Below are 12,702 nucleotides of genomic sequence, written 5' to 3'. Positions count from 1 at the left end.
GCTGGCATTCAACCCATTTCATTCTGCTGAGCCAAGATGCTGCAGTGAGCGCCTCTTAGTGGGAAAAAAAAAATCTCTTGCAGGGTACAGAAGCAAAACCTGCAACTACAGATAATTTTAAAGTCTTAAAAAAAGTGAAAAAGCATTTTCAAGGCTTTTTTTTATTAGTTTATATGGTTACTTGTGACATTCTTTCTTTGCAGAAACCATGTTTCCAGACCAAAGTGATTTTGATTATGGTAAGTTTTTTTTTTTTGTGCAAATATAACAAATAATATTAATTTAATCCTGATTAGCATTTAGTATATTGACTTAAACGTGCAATAAAATCCACTTTTTATGTGTTAATCATGGTGAAAATGCATAAAACATTGTCCCTTTTAGACTATGAAACCTTGCGGACTACAGGGGTGACCCTTGCAGTTATTATGTTTGTTGCTGGCATTTTAATAGCACTGAGTAAGTTGTAGACTTCTCTTTTTATTAAATATTTCCCTAAACCAAGATGTTTACTTCCAATCTATACATACTTGGTCCATTCATTCTGTGATGTATCTGTCGTTCCCCAAACAGGTAAAAAAATTGGAAAATGTGTAAAATCTTCCTCCAAGTAAGAAACATGCAACATTTAGTGGTTGCCGGTTCATGCATGTTGTTTGAATTTGAAATGGTTACTTAACAACAGTAGAGGGTGGGAAAAAAATACTTTGAATAAAGATAAAAATTAAAAAAAGGGTTTTGCTTTCCTTGCCCTGAATGCAGCTTTTCTTAAAAAAATCCTTTCTGCTCACCAAACATACACTTCCAACACAACTTTGAGTGATGTATCTTTTAATAATTGATACTTTCTTATTAACTTTGATGTTTGATGCTTTTTTAATGCATGTTTCTATAGTGTTGGTAGTGTATTAGCACTTTTTGCTCTCAGTCAGTTGCATGCTGCTTGAATGGCAAACCACCAAACGTAAATGTGTATTCGTTTCTAAAATAGCACAAAAACTGGTTTATGAGAAGAGTATTGCTTGAAAATCTGCGATATTTACAAGTTTGTGTATTTCTGCATAATAGTGGGCTCAAATATCATCAGATCCATAACAGCCAATGAGAAGAAAAACAAACTGAGCTGACATAGAGACAAAAGCGTGTCTGAGTGATTGAATTATCCTTTATGCAACCCACTGTATCAAGAAGGATCTGATGATATGAGTTTGAAAAATGCCAACCGTTGCCTTATTGGATACTTGGTTTTAAAAGCCATCACCCAGCTCTAACAAAAGACTTAAAATCTTCAAGAATGAATCTGAAACCCAGTGAAAAGTGTAAGGAAGGAAGCACATGGAAAAATGAGTCACACTCCTGTGATTCAACTGCTTTTTTGGAACAACTTTAAATAACTGAAGGAAGGATTCTCTCACTTATGTCATATGCCTCTGACATCATTTGGGTAAAATGTAACTTATTTTTCAGAATGTTGCTTAAATCAACTGAGGTCATTTTATTTTGGTTGAGGTCTGGGGTCCACTTAGATTTAAGCAAATCAGGCTTCATTTTATCTTAAATCATTATGTCGTATGAGACTGAGCATTAGATAGCTTTAGCTTTAAGACACAGACTCACTATTGTGAAAAAATATTTACAAAAAGAATGCAATGGGAGCTTAAATAATAAAAAACAATGTCATTGGATCAATAACACACCTAAGAACAATCATCCCTTCTTTATGGTGAAACTAAACTTTTAACTCCTTCAATAATATTTAGCATCATTAAACACTTCTCTAATAATTCTATATATTTATCTTTGGTTTTATATTAATACATTGAGTGCTCAAAATTAGCAAACTAAAGCAAGTTATAATAATAATGTAATAAATTGTGTTTTATTAGCAATTTATAGTTAGTACTGATTTTTTAAATTACTTCACATGCGTTTTTTGACAACTTGTTCTAAGTGCAGCAGGTTTATTAGCTCAGATGGGACTCGAGCACAGCTAAAAGTCCAAAAAGCTAAATCAAAATCAGGCAGGCAAAGGTCAAAACCAAGCAAGAAAACATCAGGGTCCAGGCAAGGGTCGGGGCAGGCGGCAAACAAGCAGAATCGAAGACGAAGCAGGATCAGGTGAACAGGAGATCCGGTCAGGATGACGTGCTCGGAATGCAGGTTGAGTGGCACAAACAATACTTCGCATTGAGTGAAGCTGTGTGTGCTGCTTAAGAAACAGGTGGGTGATTATCAGATTGGAATCAGGGGAGCGACATCCAGGGCCTGAGCACTGGGGCTGCTGGGAGGTGTAGTTAATACTCTGGAGATGCCTCCCGCCAGTGACCAGAAATGGGAGACAGCCAACTCCTGACAAACTGACATTATTGTTTCTTTCTTTTTCTTTTTTTAAATCAAAAAGGCTGCGTAAAATGAAAAATGGGATCTTGATTTCTTAAAATCTGGTTAAAACAAAGAGAATCTTTGGCTTTTGCCTTTAGCAGTCACCATCTGTTTCCATCTAGAATCCAACCACAAAGGGGCACAATCCAGTGCTTTCATGTGCTGGTCCCAAGTCCAGGTAAAAAAAAGGTTTGTGCCAGAGAATCAAGTCCTAGTGGTCTTTTAATTATCATTGTGCGTTTTTTTTTTTTCAGCCAAAAAAATGCAAAAAAAAATTTTTTGGGGGGGGGCATAGTTTCTGCAGAGCGGCAGTAATTCATTAGAAATTCACCTCTGAGTTGTGGGCCACCCCACTCCCTTTCCCCTCACCGTTGCTGAGAGCTCAAAACAGGGAGCTTGTGACCCTTTTGTATGTAATCTAAGTTATTTTTCCAATAGCATTTTTTATCTGCTCCTGGTTCCCAACTATTTGAACAAATAAATACTAAGAAATAAAGTTTAAACCTTTTGAGAGGATTCTTAATATACAGTATGTCCACCTTTAGAAAAATGTTACAAGAACATAGTAAAAACAACAAAACCACAATTTTCATCGGATTGGGTCTTTAAGCCAATATACTGCAGAGAATCCTATAGCGAGAAATTCATATGACAAGACCATACTAGAGTTGATTTAGATTCAATAAATAAATAATTCATAAAATATTAATTTCAAATCATGTGAAAGTAGCATTTCACTAATCAGCAGCACTGAAAATTGAGAGAATAAATGGCAAGCTGTTATGCATGAGTTGTCTTCTTGGCTTGGATTTATTTAGTTTGAAAATTTGAGTGAACGTCTCATGTTTCTGGTCATTTATGCAGAAATATATAAAAAGATTCAAACGGAAGTTCCCTCTGCGGTTGACTTAAAAGCTTGTAACCCTGAGAATGTCAGCATTTTTAATCCCTACAATCATTTTTCTTTCTTGTATTCATCAGTTCCAATAAATACATACATTTTGTCTCCTTTTGCTCAATTTTTATCAATTTAGATCCAATTCCAACGGTACCCAAATTCCAAAAACAGAAGGTAAGAGAATTTTTCCTTGTATTTTTTTTTTAATTACATCATTTGTACCATAACTTTTTTCTTTATTCTGTTTCAGTTCCTCCTCCAGCTGTATAAAATCACAACACAAGATTGAAAGAGATGAAGGATGCATTCAAAGGGTCTTCACCACCAACTATGCACCAGCTGCTCTGTGGCAATTCCTGCACAGGCTACTATTGGTCTGCCAGCTGGATTATTAATCTCCAGGAACTTTAATCTTATCTTAACCTCAGTATACTGAAAAAATTGACTCATGCACACATGGAGAAAATGTGTATTCTCTTTCATTTATTTTATTGTTGCACAAAAACATACTTACAAGCATGATTTGTTTGAGTTGTATGATTGAAACAGCATGTTTTAGTTATAGAACACAAAGAGCTTTATTTATTATTTTACTGTGTTCTCATAGCCAGGATTTTCAGTGACAACGAACAGAATAAGAGTATAATAAATAGATCAAATATTGATTTAAAAAAAAACATTAAAAAGACAACAATGTAATGCATTTTAAGGTTACTTTGGTTTATAAAAATAAAACAAAAAAAGCACAAAATAATTGCTTAGACAGACAGATTACATAGAAAACTCTGGATTATTATGTGAATATTTTAATAGTTTCTTTGAAATTATGATTGTGTAGAACAGTTGCTCACATCAACTCTCATTTTGCCTGGAATCAAATAGTATAGATTATTTAAAGAAACCATGGTTTACTACCACAGCTGACCCTTGTGCTTTACAGGAACTGGCAGCATGTTTAAGGTCAAAGATGACACACTCCTATGAGATGAAATGACTTCACCGTCCCCTCAAGGGTTTGATTTCACTGTCAAATTCAGTTAAAGTAGGTGGAACGAGTGCTTGAAAAATAAACACTTATTTGTGAAAGTCAGATGTTGTTCAACTCATCTCTGTTTTGATGGCATGTTTTTCCTTTCTCGAGCTAAATGTAAGACTTTCCAAAGACGGCTCGCGACATCAAAACTGTCTGAAGTGTTGCTGCACCGTTACTCATGACTCATGAGAGAAATGTACAGTGAATCAGACCCTGTGTGCGATGTCTCTTTGATAAGAAAGAGCGTTCTTGGTCACCGTTGAAAAGAAGAAATTTACATGGTAGTTTCCTTTTTCACAACCTGACGTTTCACAGAAATAGGTCAGCGAACAGAAAGACAGTTAAATTAAGTCGTAGAGTAATTTCATCTGAAACACATGCATGAAAACTTAACATAAGTACACGTGTTCTCTGAAATCAAAACACATCACCAGACGCCTTAAGAATAAAGGCAGAAGGGGGGAGTCCATGAATTCAGGGACATGGTCCTGAAGTTTAGTTGAACGATTTCATAGAAATCAACATTAAACTGGGAGATTAGCCTATATGAGAACAGGAAATATTGCATCATCCTGAAAATATTTTAGATTCAAATAAAGTTCTATTTTAATCACTTAAAGTTAGACCTTTTTATGACTGTCTTTGAAGAAAAGAAATATTACAATTGAAACAAAAACTGCCAACCATTAGACGTCTTTTGTCTCTACTCCACACTATTTTGTTTGTCAATATATATGGCTGAATCTCCCAAAACCTTTTAAGATTAAAATAGTACATAAATTCTCCTTAAAAGAAGCACAGTTGATTCTCACTCCCTACAAATGGGGATTACAAGTGATTTTAGTCATTCCTGGTCCTGCAAGGACACGTTACGCCGGCGAGAGTTTCGTTTCTTCAGCATCAGCTTAAGCTAGAAAATAAAAAAAAAATTAATCAGTGACAATGAATTGCTTTAGTTGCTCGATGAGGGAGGAGGTGAAGCGATGCGGCGTACCTGCTCTCCATGCATACCGCTCTGCAGAAGGTGAGCTGGCTGGTCGTTCTCCAGGTTGCGGATACTGGGATCGGCTCCTCTGCTCAGCAGCAGCTGCAGGATGTCTTCCTGGTGCGGGTTACCATGGAGACCAGCTGCCATGTGTAAAGCGGTGTGACCATGAGCCTGTGCGGTGCAGGAAGAGGAAATGCAGGCTGTTAAAGACTTTGTAATTTACAGCTACCATAACTGAGTGGCTCGGGGTGTGTCTGTGCTCACTGCTCCCTCAAGGGAACATGTAGAGCAAAATATGCAAATCTCACTTTTGCTAACATGTTTTTGTTGCAGGTCTTGAAGACCCACTCTGATGCTCTTTTGATCTATTGACAATCGTCTTTACTTATAATTGTGTCATTTTTTTACCTGAAATAAAAATAATTGTTGTTTCTTAGGACATAGTTTCTGCAGAGCGGCAGTAAAAAAAAAAAAAATTTGCCTTTGAGTTATGAGCGGGATCGTTGGAGCTAACCCAACCCCGCTTCCTCTAACTGTTGTGGGAGTAGAACAGAAGGTCTCTGCCCCTCCCCCAGGGTATTTTCTGCTTCACAAATACTTTTCAAACTGCATTTATTCCTGATTCACAACCATTTGGATAAATAAATACTTAGAAATGCGAAATTTTCAACCGTTAACACGATTAACGTAATTCCAGCAGATTTTGAAGGAGAAAAGCGGTCGCTTTTCTCCTTCAAAATCTGCTGGAATTACGTTCATCGTTTTAACAACTAAAAAATTACAGTGAATCAAAGAACATAAACACTGAAGCTTTCACTAGAGTGGGTCTTTAACCCCTAAAGATGTCCAGAACTACTGTCCGCTCTCCACCGGCTGTCCAAATAAAAATAAAACTCCACCAACAACTTACCAGATGGTCACGATGTTGAATAATTCACACAAAATCATGCATACTGCCACATTTGTGCACAATATTTTGGTATGTCTGTGTCTTGAAAAATCCTCTCTTAATAGAAAGTTTCCAACACTGATCAAACTTTCACTTGGTAAGCCTTTGAACAGTTTGAATATTTTGAAACCCTTCGCACATGATCATAATTTCATCTATACCTCAGTTTGAAAGTCAATCAGTATTAGTCACCCTCTTAGAATTAGATGACTAACTATTGGGTTATTACAGGCTGTACAGTACAAGCACACAAGTTTCATTTCAGAGTGGGAGGTACCTTCATATTGACAAAGTCTTTCATGTTTGCCAGGGGAATGCTCAGCAGATAGCGAGCCAAATCAATGTTTCCTTCCTTGACAGCCAAGTGCAGCACCGTCTTGTTGCTTTTGATTTCCTGGAATTGCAGAATTGGAAGCGATGGGAAAAGCACAGTGAAACCACAAAGCAAAACTATATGTCAGCGAAGAGCAAGCACAGACTGTGAAAACAAAAGAGAGAGTGTGTGGGAGGGGGGGACAGCCACGATGACATCATAGTACGATGAAACATGGGCACTTCCCTCTGGGGAGAGCACTCTCACTGAGAGTTAAAGTTTGGTGTATTGAACTCGAAATGATCGGTGACCCGGCTGTACCTGGCTGAGAAGCGACGCCCCGGCCCGAAGGAGCATCTTCACGCAGGAGAGCTTCTCGGCAGCTTTGGCCTGGAGGCTAACGTCTGCCGGCGCGGTGGAGGACAAAGCCTTCGTGGTGACGCTGTGAGAAATCGCTGCACAGTGCAGGGGAGTCATTCCTGAGACCACAAAACATGCAACATATTGTTGTCAGCAAGGTTACAAATTACAAGAACTGAAAATGTTAAATCATTTGTGTTAGATTAGCAGTAAAACATTAAATTACCCTCAAAATTTCGAGCCTCCAAGTTTACAGATGGTCTGCTAGACAGAATTGCCTGAAGCAAGAAAAAAAAAGGTTTAGATTGTTAACTTAAAAAAATAGTATTAACACAGCAATGCAGCACTGATGCTTATTTACCTGTAGAACACCTGGAAATCCATAGTGAGCTGCTAAATGAAGGGCTGTTTGTCCTTTGTTGTTGCAGGCATTGATCTCAGCACCTAATGACAGCAGATCCTGCACGATTTCCGGTTGGTTTGCCGTCACTGCCACAAGTAAAGCAGTCTGCACATGCACATGTTTGTCAGAAACCATAAAACCCCTGCACTATGTTTGTGATTTGCATTCGTTTCGATGATACCTTTCCATTGTGTTCTCTAGCATCGAGTTTCCCGACACCCCTCAGCCTTTCTGCCGCTGCATACGCGTACTCCCTCAGCCCTTTGGCGGTGTAGATGTGCAGGATGCTGACAGAGCAAGAGCAAAGCATGAATTACTTATAAACGATGGTGCACTCATTTTATTTAATGTTTTAAGCTTTTTATTTCATCGATAAGCACTCGTGATTTTCTCCTTCATCTTGTCTGTTCTGAAATTACCCAACCGAGCATGCTCTACATTCAGACATTGAAGCACTTTTAAACTGGGGAGGTTGGGAATAATTTTTAGAAATACTATATCTTAACTAAGCATTATTGTCAATGAAATGTGTGCATTTTAAGACTCACGTGTCTCCATCCTCATCCTGACAGGTGGTCCTGCTGTAGTCCATCCCATCGAGCAGCATCCTGGCCTCCTCCAACTTGCCGGTGTCCATTGATGGAACAAAAACATGCTGTGCAATCTGACTGGAACCAAGAAGTTCCCATGAAGAAGATGCACTGGGGTCCACAACGGCCACTGAGCAATCCTGCAATTTACAAGCCAAATGCACTCCTGCATGTTAGTAAGGTTGCATGCAGAAAAGTGACGTGTGCAGACAGTATACAATCAAAGCATGTCTCTTACATATGACTGAGACATTGTGTCTCCAAATGCAGGGATCTGCTGCTGTGTGCTGTATGCGGGTGTCATTTGCAGGTCGAAGGTTGGAGCATAACTGGGGCCTGGGTGGCTGGTGTAGTAGCTGAGCGCCAGCTCAGGAGATGTGGGCCACTGCTCATAGCTCATTGCCATGTCTGAATAACTGCTTGTTGCACCTGGAACAGAGAGGCTAATTGGTTATCATTAAATTGTTATATTCTGCTCACAATAATGCATGATTTATCTTTCACATTTTGCATTGACAAGATCCAGCTCTCCTACCTGTGCAGGTAAATGGCTCTGATGGGGATAACTCCTAAGAAGAAGAAAGCAACAAAAAGATGAGCTCCAATAGTTGTCAAAGTCTATGATGAACGGGTTAGAACATACCAACTCTAACCAAAGCTATATAAATATTTGATGCTCATGAGGGGGTTAGTCTGGTGTAAAGTTGACTTACTGAGAGAACAGCTGGCGCAGCAGGACTTGTGTTAGCTGTAGTGCAGGGGGGTTGCACGCCTGACGTCTCACGTCTTCGCTTCTGCTCCAAAAGTTTCTTCACTGTGGGCAGGGTGCAACACGGCTTCTCTTTTGGTGCTAAGAACAAGAAATAAAACACCAAACAGAAAATGGATTTTACTTATAAAATAGTGATATTTTTGGCAACAAAAATACAACTTTTTAGATATAAAAGTCTAGTACAAATGATGAATCATCAAAGGCTTTTATTCCAATCATCTTTTGAGTTATTTTAAAAGCCTTCCCAATGGTCTTTAAATTGCCATTTTTACCCAAAATCACAAAGAAACTGCTGTTTTCTAGGACAGTTTGTTAGAAATTTGCCTCTAAATTGTGGGCAGGAATGTTGACATAGAGCAACCCCGCCCCTCTTCCCTTCCCTGTTGCTTGATTCAGGGAGCTCGGTATATTTTCAGCATTACAAATAGGCTCTTTTTCTAACAGCTTTTTGTTGTCTGCTCCAACCATTTGAATAAATAAATACTTATAAATGCATATTTAAGCTTAGTTTTCTTTATATATCATCAGAGAAATGCCACAAGAACACGTTCTAAACACAAAAATCGCAATTTAAGGTAATTTTGATCAAGATGGTATTTCTTGTGCTGAAAATCAGAACCTTTTTAATTTATGGTTCAGCTTGAACTGTCATGTCTGACATAACCTTAAGCACAGTTAAAGACCAAGACTTGATATCTACAGAAATCTCTAATCCTGTAAAGAAATGAGTGATGACTTCCTAAGAGTAAAAGTAAAATTCAGAATATTTTGCTTTCATTCGAAAATCAGAATCAAAATTCTCTTTTTCGCTGTGAATCTAGGTTAGATGCAAATCTTTATGGGCATCAGACGTAGAGATAACTGAACAGACCCTGCCTGTCCTCATTTACAGTGTGCATATGTCTTCCAGCCAGTGGGCCTTTGTGCTGCTCTTCAAATTGTGCGTAGTGTTGCCCCATTTTGACCAATTTCCTGTCTGTTGAAATGTCTAATGAAGACCACAAGTATCAAAAAACTCTGGTTGGAGATACAAATCTTTGAGGGTATCAGCCAGCTCAGCTAAAATGTGCACTTTTTATCTCCTTAAATGTGTTACAGTTAAAAAAATGTATTGAACAAAGTACACATGGAAATATATGCAAGAACTATAAATATTTTACTGTTACAAAGATGGATGATGAGCTTTCATTCCTTTATAAGAGGTTATTACTTTTTTGTTTTAGCTGAGACACAACAACAGGTTAATATTCTCAAAGTTACTATCAGGTTACAGTTTTTATAGTATAGTCAACAATACAATTTAGTCATAAATGTAAACTGTAAAACGTCTGACAAACAACACCATCGTTGTCATAGATCTCCCTGTTAAACTTCTCCATTGTGACATTTTCAATACACCTAATCATTTCCCCACTTCTTTTATCAAAGTATCATTTCCACTGAACAGGTAAAGGAAATAAGACAAAAAGGACAAAAATACACTACAAAAGAGAATTCTGATGTTTCCAGCAGACTCTGTGTGACCACACAGTCTTGTTTCCTCAAAAAGATCACCCCACACGTGAAAGATTACGCCTTGGGTCTCTTTCCACCCTTTCTCTGGAACCAGAGAACAAAGCTAAAGCGATGAGAAACCTTCTCCATTAGGAACACACATTGTGTGGCAACGCAAAACCATCATCATTTTTATCAGAAAACCTTCAGCATGGGATTGCCACTGTTGATTTTCTGTGACACCTTCCTGTCTCACTCCGTTACGCTATAGAAAAGAAACCACTTCCTTTGGTGTTTCACAAGCATGTCACCTCAATACATGTTGTCCTGCGCTTACTGTTCACCTACATGCCAAAGACAGTTATTTTGCCACTTTAGAGTGTTTTGGGTGTTTATACACACCAATTTGTCCTCAAAAGTTCACAATAAGTTAAAGTAGAACACTTATTTAAAAAAATATAAGTAAAACAAATAGAAAATTGACTAATTAAATGCTATGCCATGCAAACTGTGCTGCTTTTCAAAATAAAATCCCCTTTTCACTTTGATGTGTACGCCTGTCATAAACAGCAGATCCTTGTGCTGCTCTGTCTCACATTAAATGCCCCAGCAAAAGATAAAGGTCATCAACAACAACACAAAAGAACTATGACACCCTTTTGACATTTCTGTCTGACCAAGTTTCATTTTCAGACTCATAAGGTGTTACTACAGGTGAATTGATCCTTACTCATTTGACTTTTTTTGGCATTTAAATGGATGACGATGCAGCATGACTTCACAGCAAGGAGCTTCACCACATACAGACATTGCTCAATACCTCACATTATAGTCCCACATGAAAACAGGAAGCTCACGGAGGGTGTTTATCGCTTGTCCAAGAGAAAAGCAGACCACAACATACACCAATAGACTAGACTAACCTTACCACATAAGCTAGTCTATGTAAAATTCAAATAGGGCTGTGGAAACCCCTGGACATTGAGTCATGTGCGTGGGAGGTTGGGGATTCCAATGACCTTTCTCTTTAGGTTTGATCCTCAGAGAAAGAAAGAAGCCGTGCATAACCAGTTTCCTCATTTTGAGGTTAAACAGAAACGGCGTGCACGGTAAAATGAATGATCACCCAGGCAGGTTTGGCAGAAGACAGGAACGAAAAAGAAAAAAAAGAGAAAAGTAAAATAAGTTACACTTTCACATCAGACGGCTTGTTTGACTGACAGTCACTAAAAACGGGAAATGAAAGCGTGCAGGCAAGGGTGGAGATGCATCAGGGATTCCCAAAAGCAGGTCTTGAATTTGTGATGTCACAAAAACATCTGAATGAACAGTTTCAAAACTTGCTGGAAATAATCCTGTGATACATGATAGTGAGAATTTTTGTGTTGTTTTGAAATGCTTTAGGTGAGATTATTAATCCAGAATTACAAAATAAAATCCCATAGAATAAAAGATGCATTTTTATGAAGCTGCATCTGATGCTATGATAGATAATATTATACATTTTTATCTTTTTATGGGAAAACAATACAAAAATTACTATGACATTCAAAAATGTAAAGAGCCAAATCTAAAGAAATCTTTCAATGATAGAAACACAAACATACTCACTTTTATCAAAGTGCATGTCAGAAACGGTTTTCTCTGAAGTCTTCGACAGTCACCAGTCCGTTGAAAGGGAACTTCTGCTCGGTGGCTCTGAACTACACTGTCGCGCTGGTTTCTGTTGACTGATGCTGCAGTGTACACACAGAGCACGTTGTCGCCCTCAGAGCCCCGCCCACCGGCCGCCCTACGGGACCGTACGGGCGCTCACCCACGTGTCTGTGACGTACACGGAGGAAGTAGCAAACCCCCAAAGATAAACACTGGCAAATGGTGGAATGTATGAAACATAATTACAAAAAATTGAGAATTTTATGAAGCATTTAATGATAAACTTTCTTCCTTCTTGCTAGCTTTGTTTAAAGAAGCTTTTTAGAAGGGTAAATTTATTATTATATTTGTATTTTTTTATTTCTTATATTTGTATTTTTAATTATTGTGTTTATTTTTCATTTTGTGTTTGAAGCAAAAAACAAATAAATAAAAAAGGCTTTTGACACTGAACACAATTTTATTTTAAAAGTTATTTCCTTTTTTTGGTTTTGGAAAATATTTTCATAACGACATTCAAACATTATACAGTTTCTGTTCTAGCTCTGTAAAACTAAAAATAGGAAAGTCAGCTAGATTTAACATTTCACGCGGTATTAGACAAGCATCCCCATCTTGTTTCTTTCTGTTGCTCAGACAATGGTTACATAAAAATGTCTCAGGTGTCAATGCTGTTGGTAAAAATGTTAAAAATTTGCCTTTATTTTTCTTTTTCTTTTTTTTAAGAATTTGAACAATAACTACAAAAACTAACCAAAGACAGTAAAAACAAACAAAAAAATAATAATAAAAACAAACAATGCAAATTATCCCGCAAACATCTTGGATGTAGCAAAAGATGCTAATCTGCTAATTTGCTTCCTA

The 12,702-nt window shown here is 37.7% G+C and overlaps 1 protein-coding gene across 1 annotated transcript; it reads right to left on the bottom strand.

The window, feature by feature from the left end:
- Positions 1 to 3,463: 3,463 nt before the first annotated feature.
- LOC112143868 (NF-kappa-B inhibitor delta) lies at positions 3,464 to 12,034 on the bottom strand. Its single transcript, XM_024268093.2, has 12 exons — positions 11,794 to 12,034; positions 8,630 to 8,766; positions 8,452 to 8,485; positions 8,155 to 8,345; positions 7,875 to 8,056; positions 7,508 to 7,613; positions 7,285 to 7,431; positions 7,150 to 7,201; positions 6,885 to 7,042; positions 6,528 to 6,644; positions 5,308 to 5,472; positions 3,464 to 5,223 (listed from the first exon to the last, which is right to left on the bottom strand). The coding sequence occupies exons 1-12, from the start codon at positions 11,807 to 11,809 to the stop codon at positions 5,158 to 5,160; spliced, it is 1,371 nt and encodes a 456-aa protein (XP_024123861.1). The 5' UTR covers positions 11,810 to 12,034; the 3' UTR covers positions 3,464 to 5,157.
- Between the last annotated feature and the right edge of the window lie 668 nt (positions 12,035 to 12,702).

This window comes from Oryzias melastigma, linkage group LG16 (assembly GCF_002922805.2).
Source record: "Oryzias melastigma strain HK-1 linkage group LG16, ASM292280v2, whole genome shotgun sequence".
NCBI classification, from domain to species: Eukaryota; Metazoa; Chordata; class Actinopteri; order Beloniformes; family Adrianichthyidae; genus Oryzias; species Oryzias melastigma.
The sequence above is the reverse complement of the archived record's forward strand: the minus strand, read 5'-3'. Positions and strand labels throughout refer to the sequence as shown.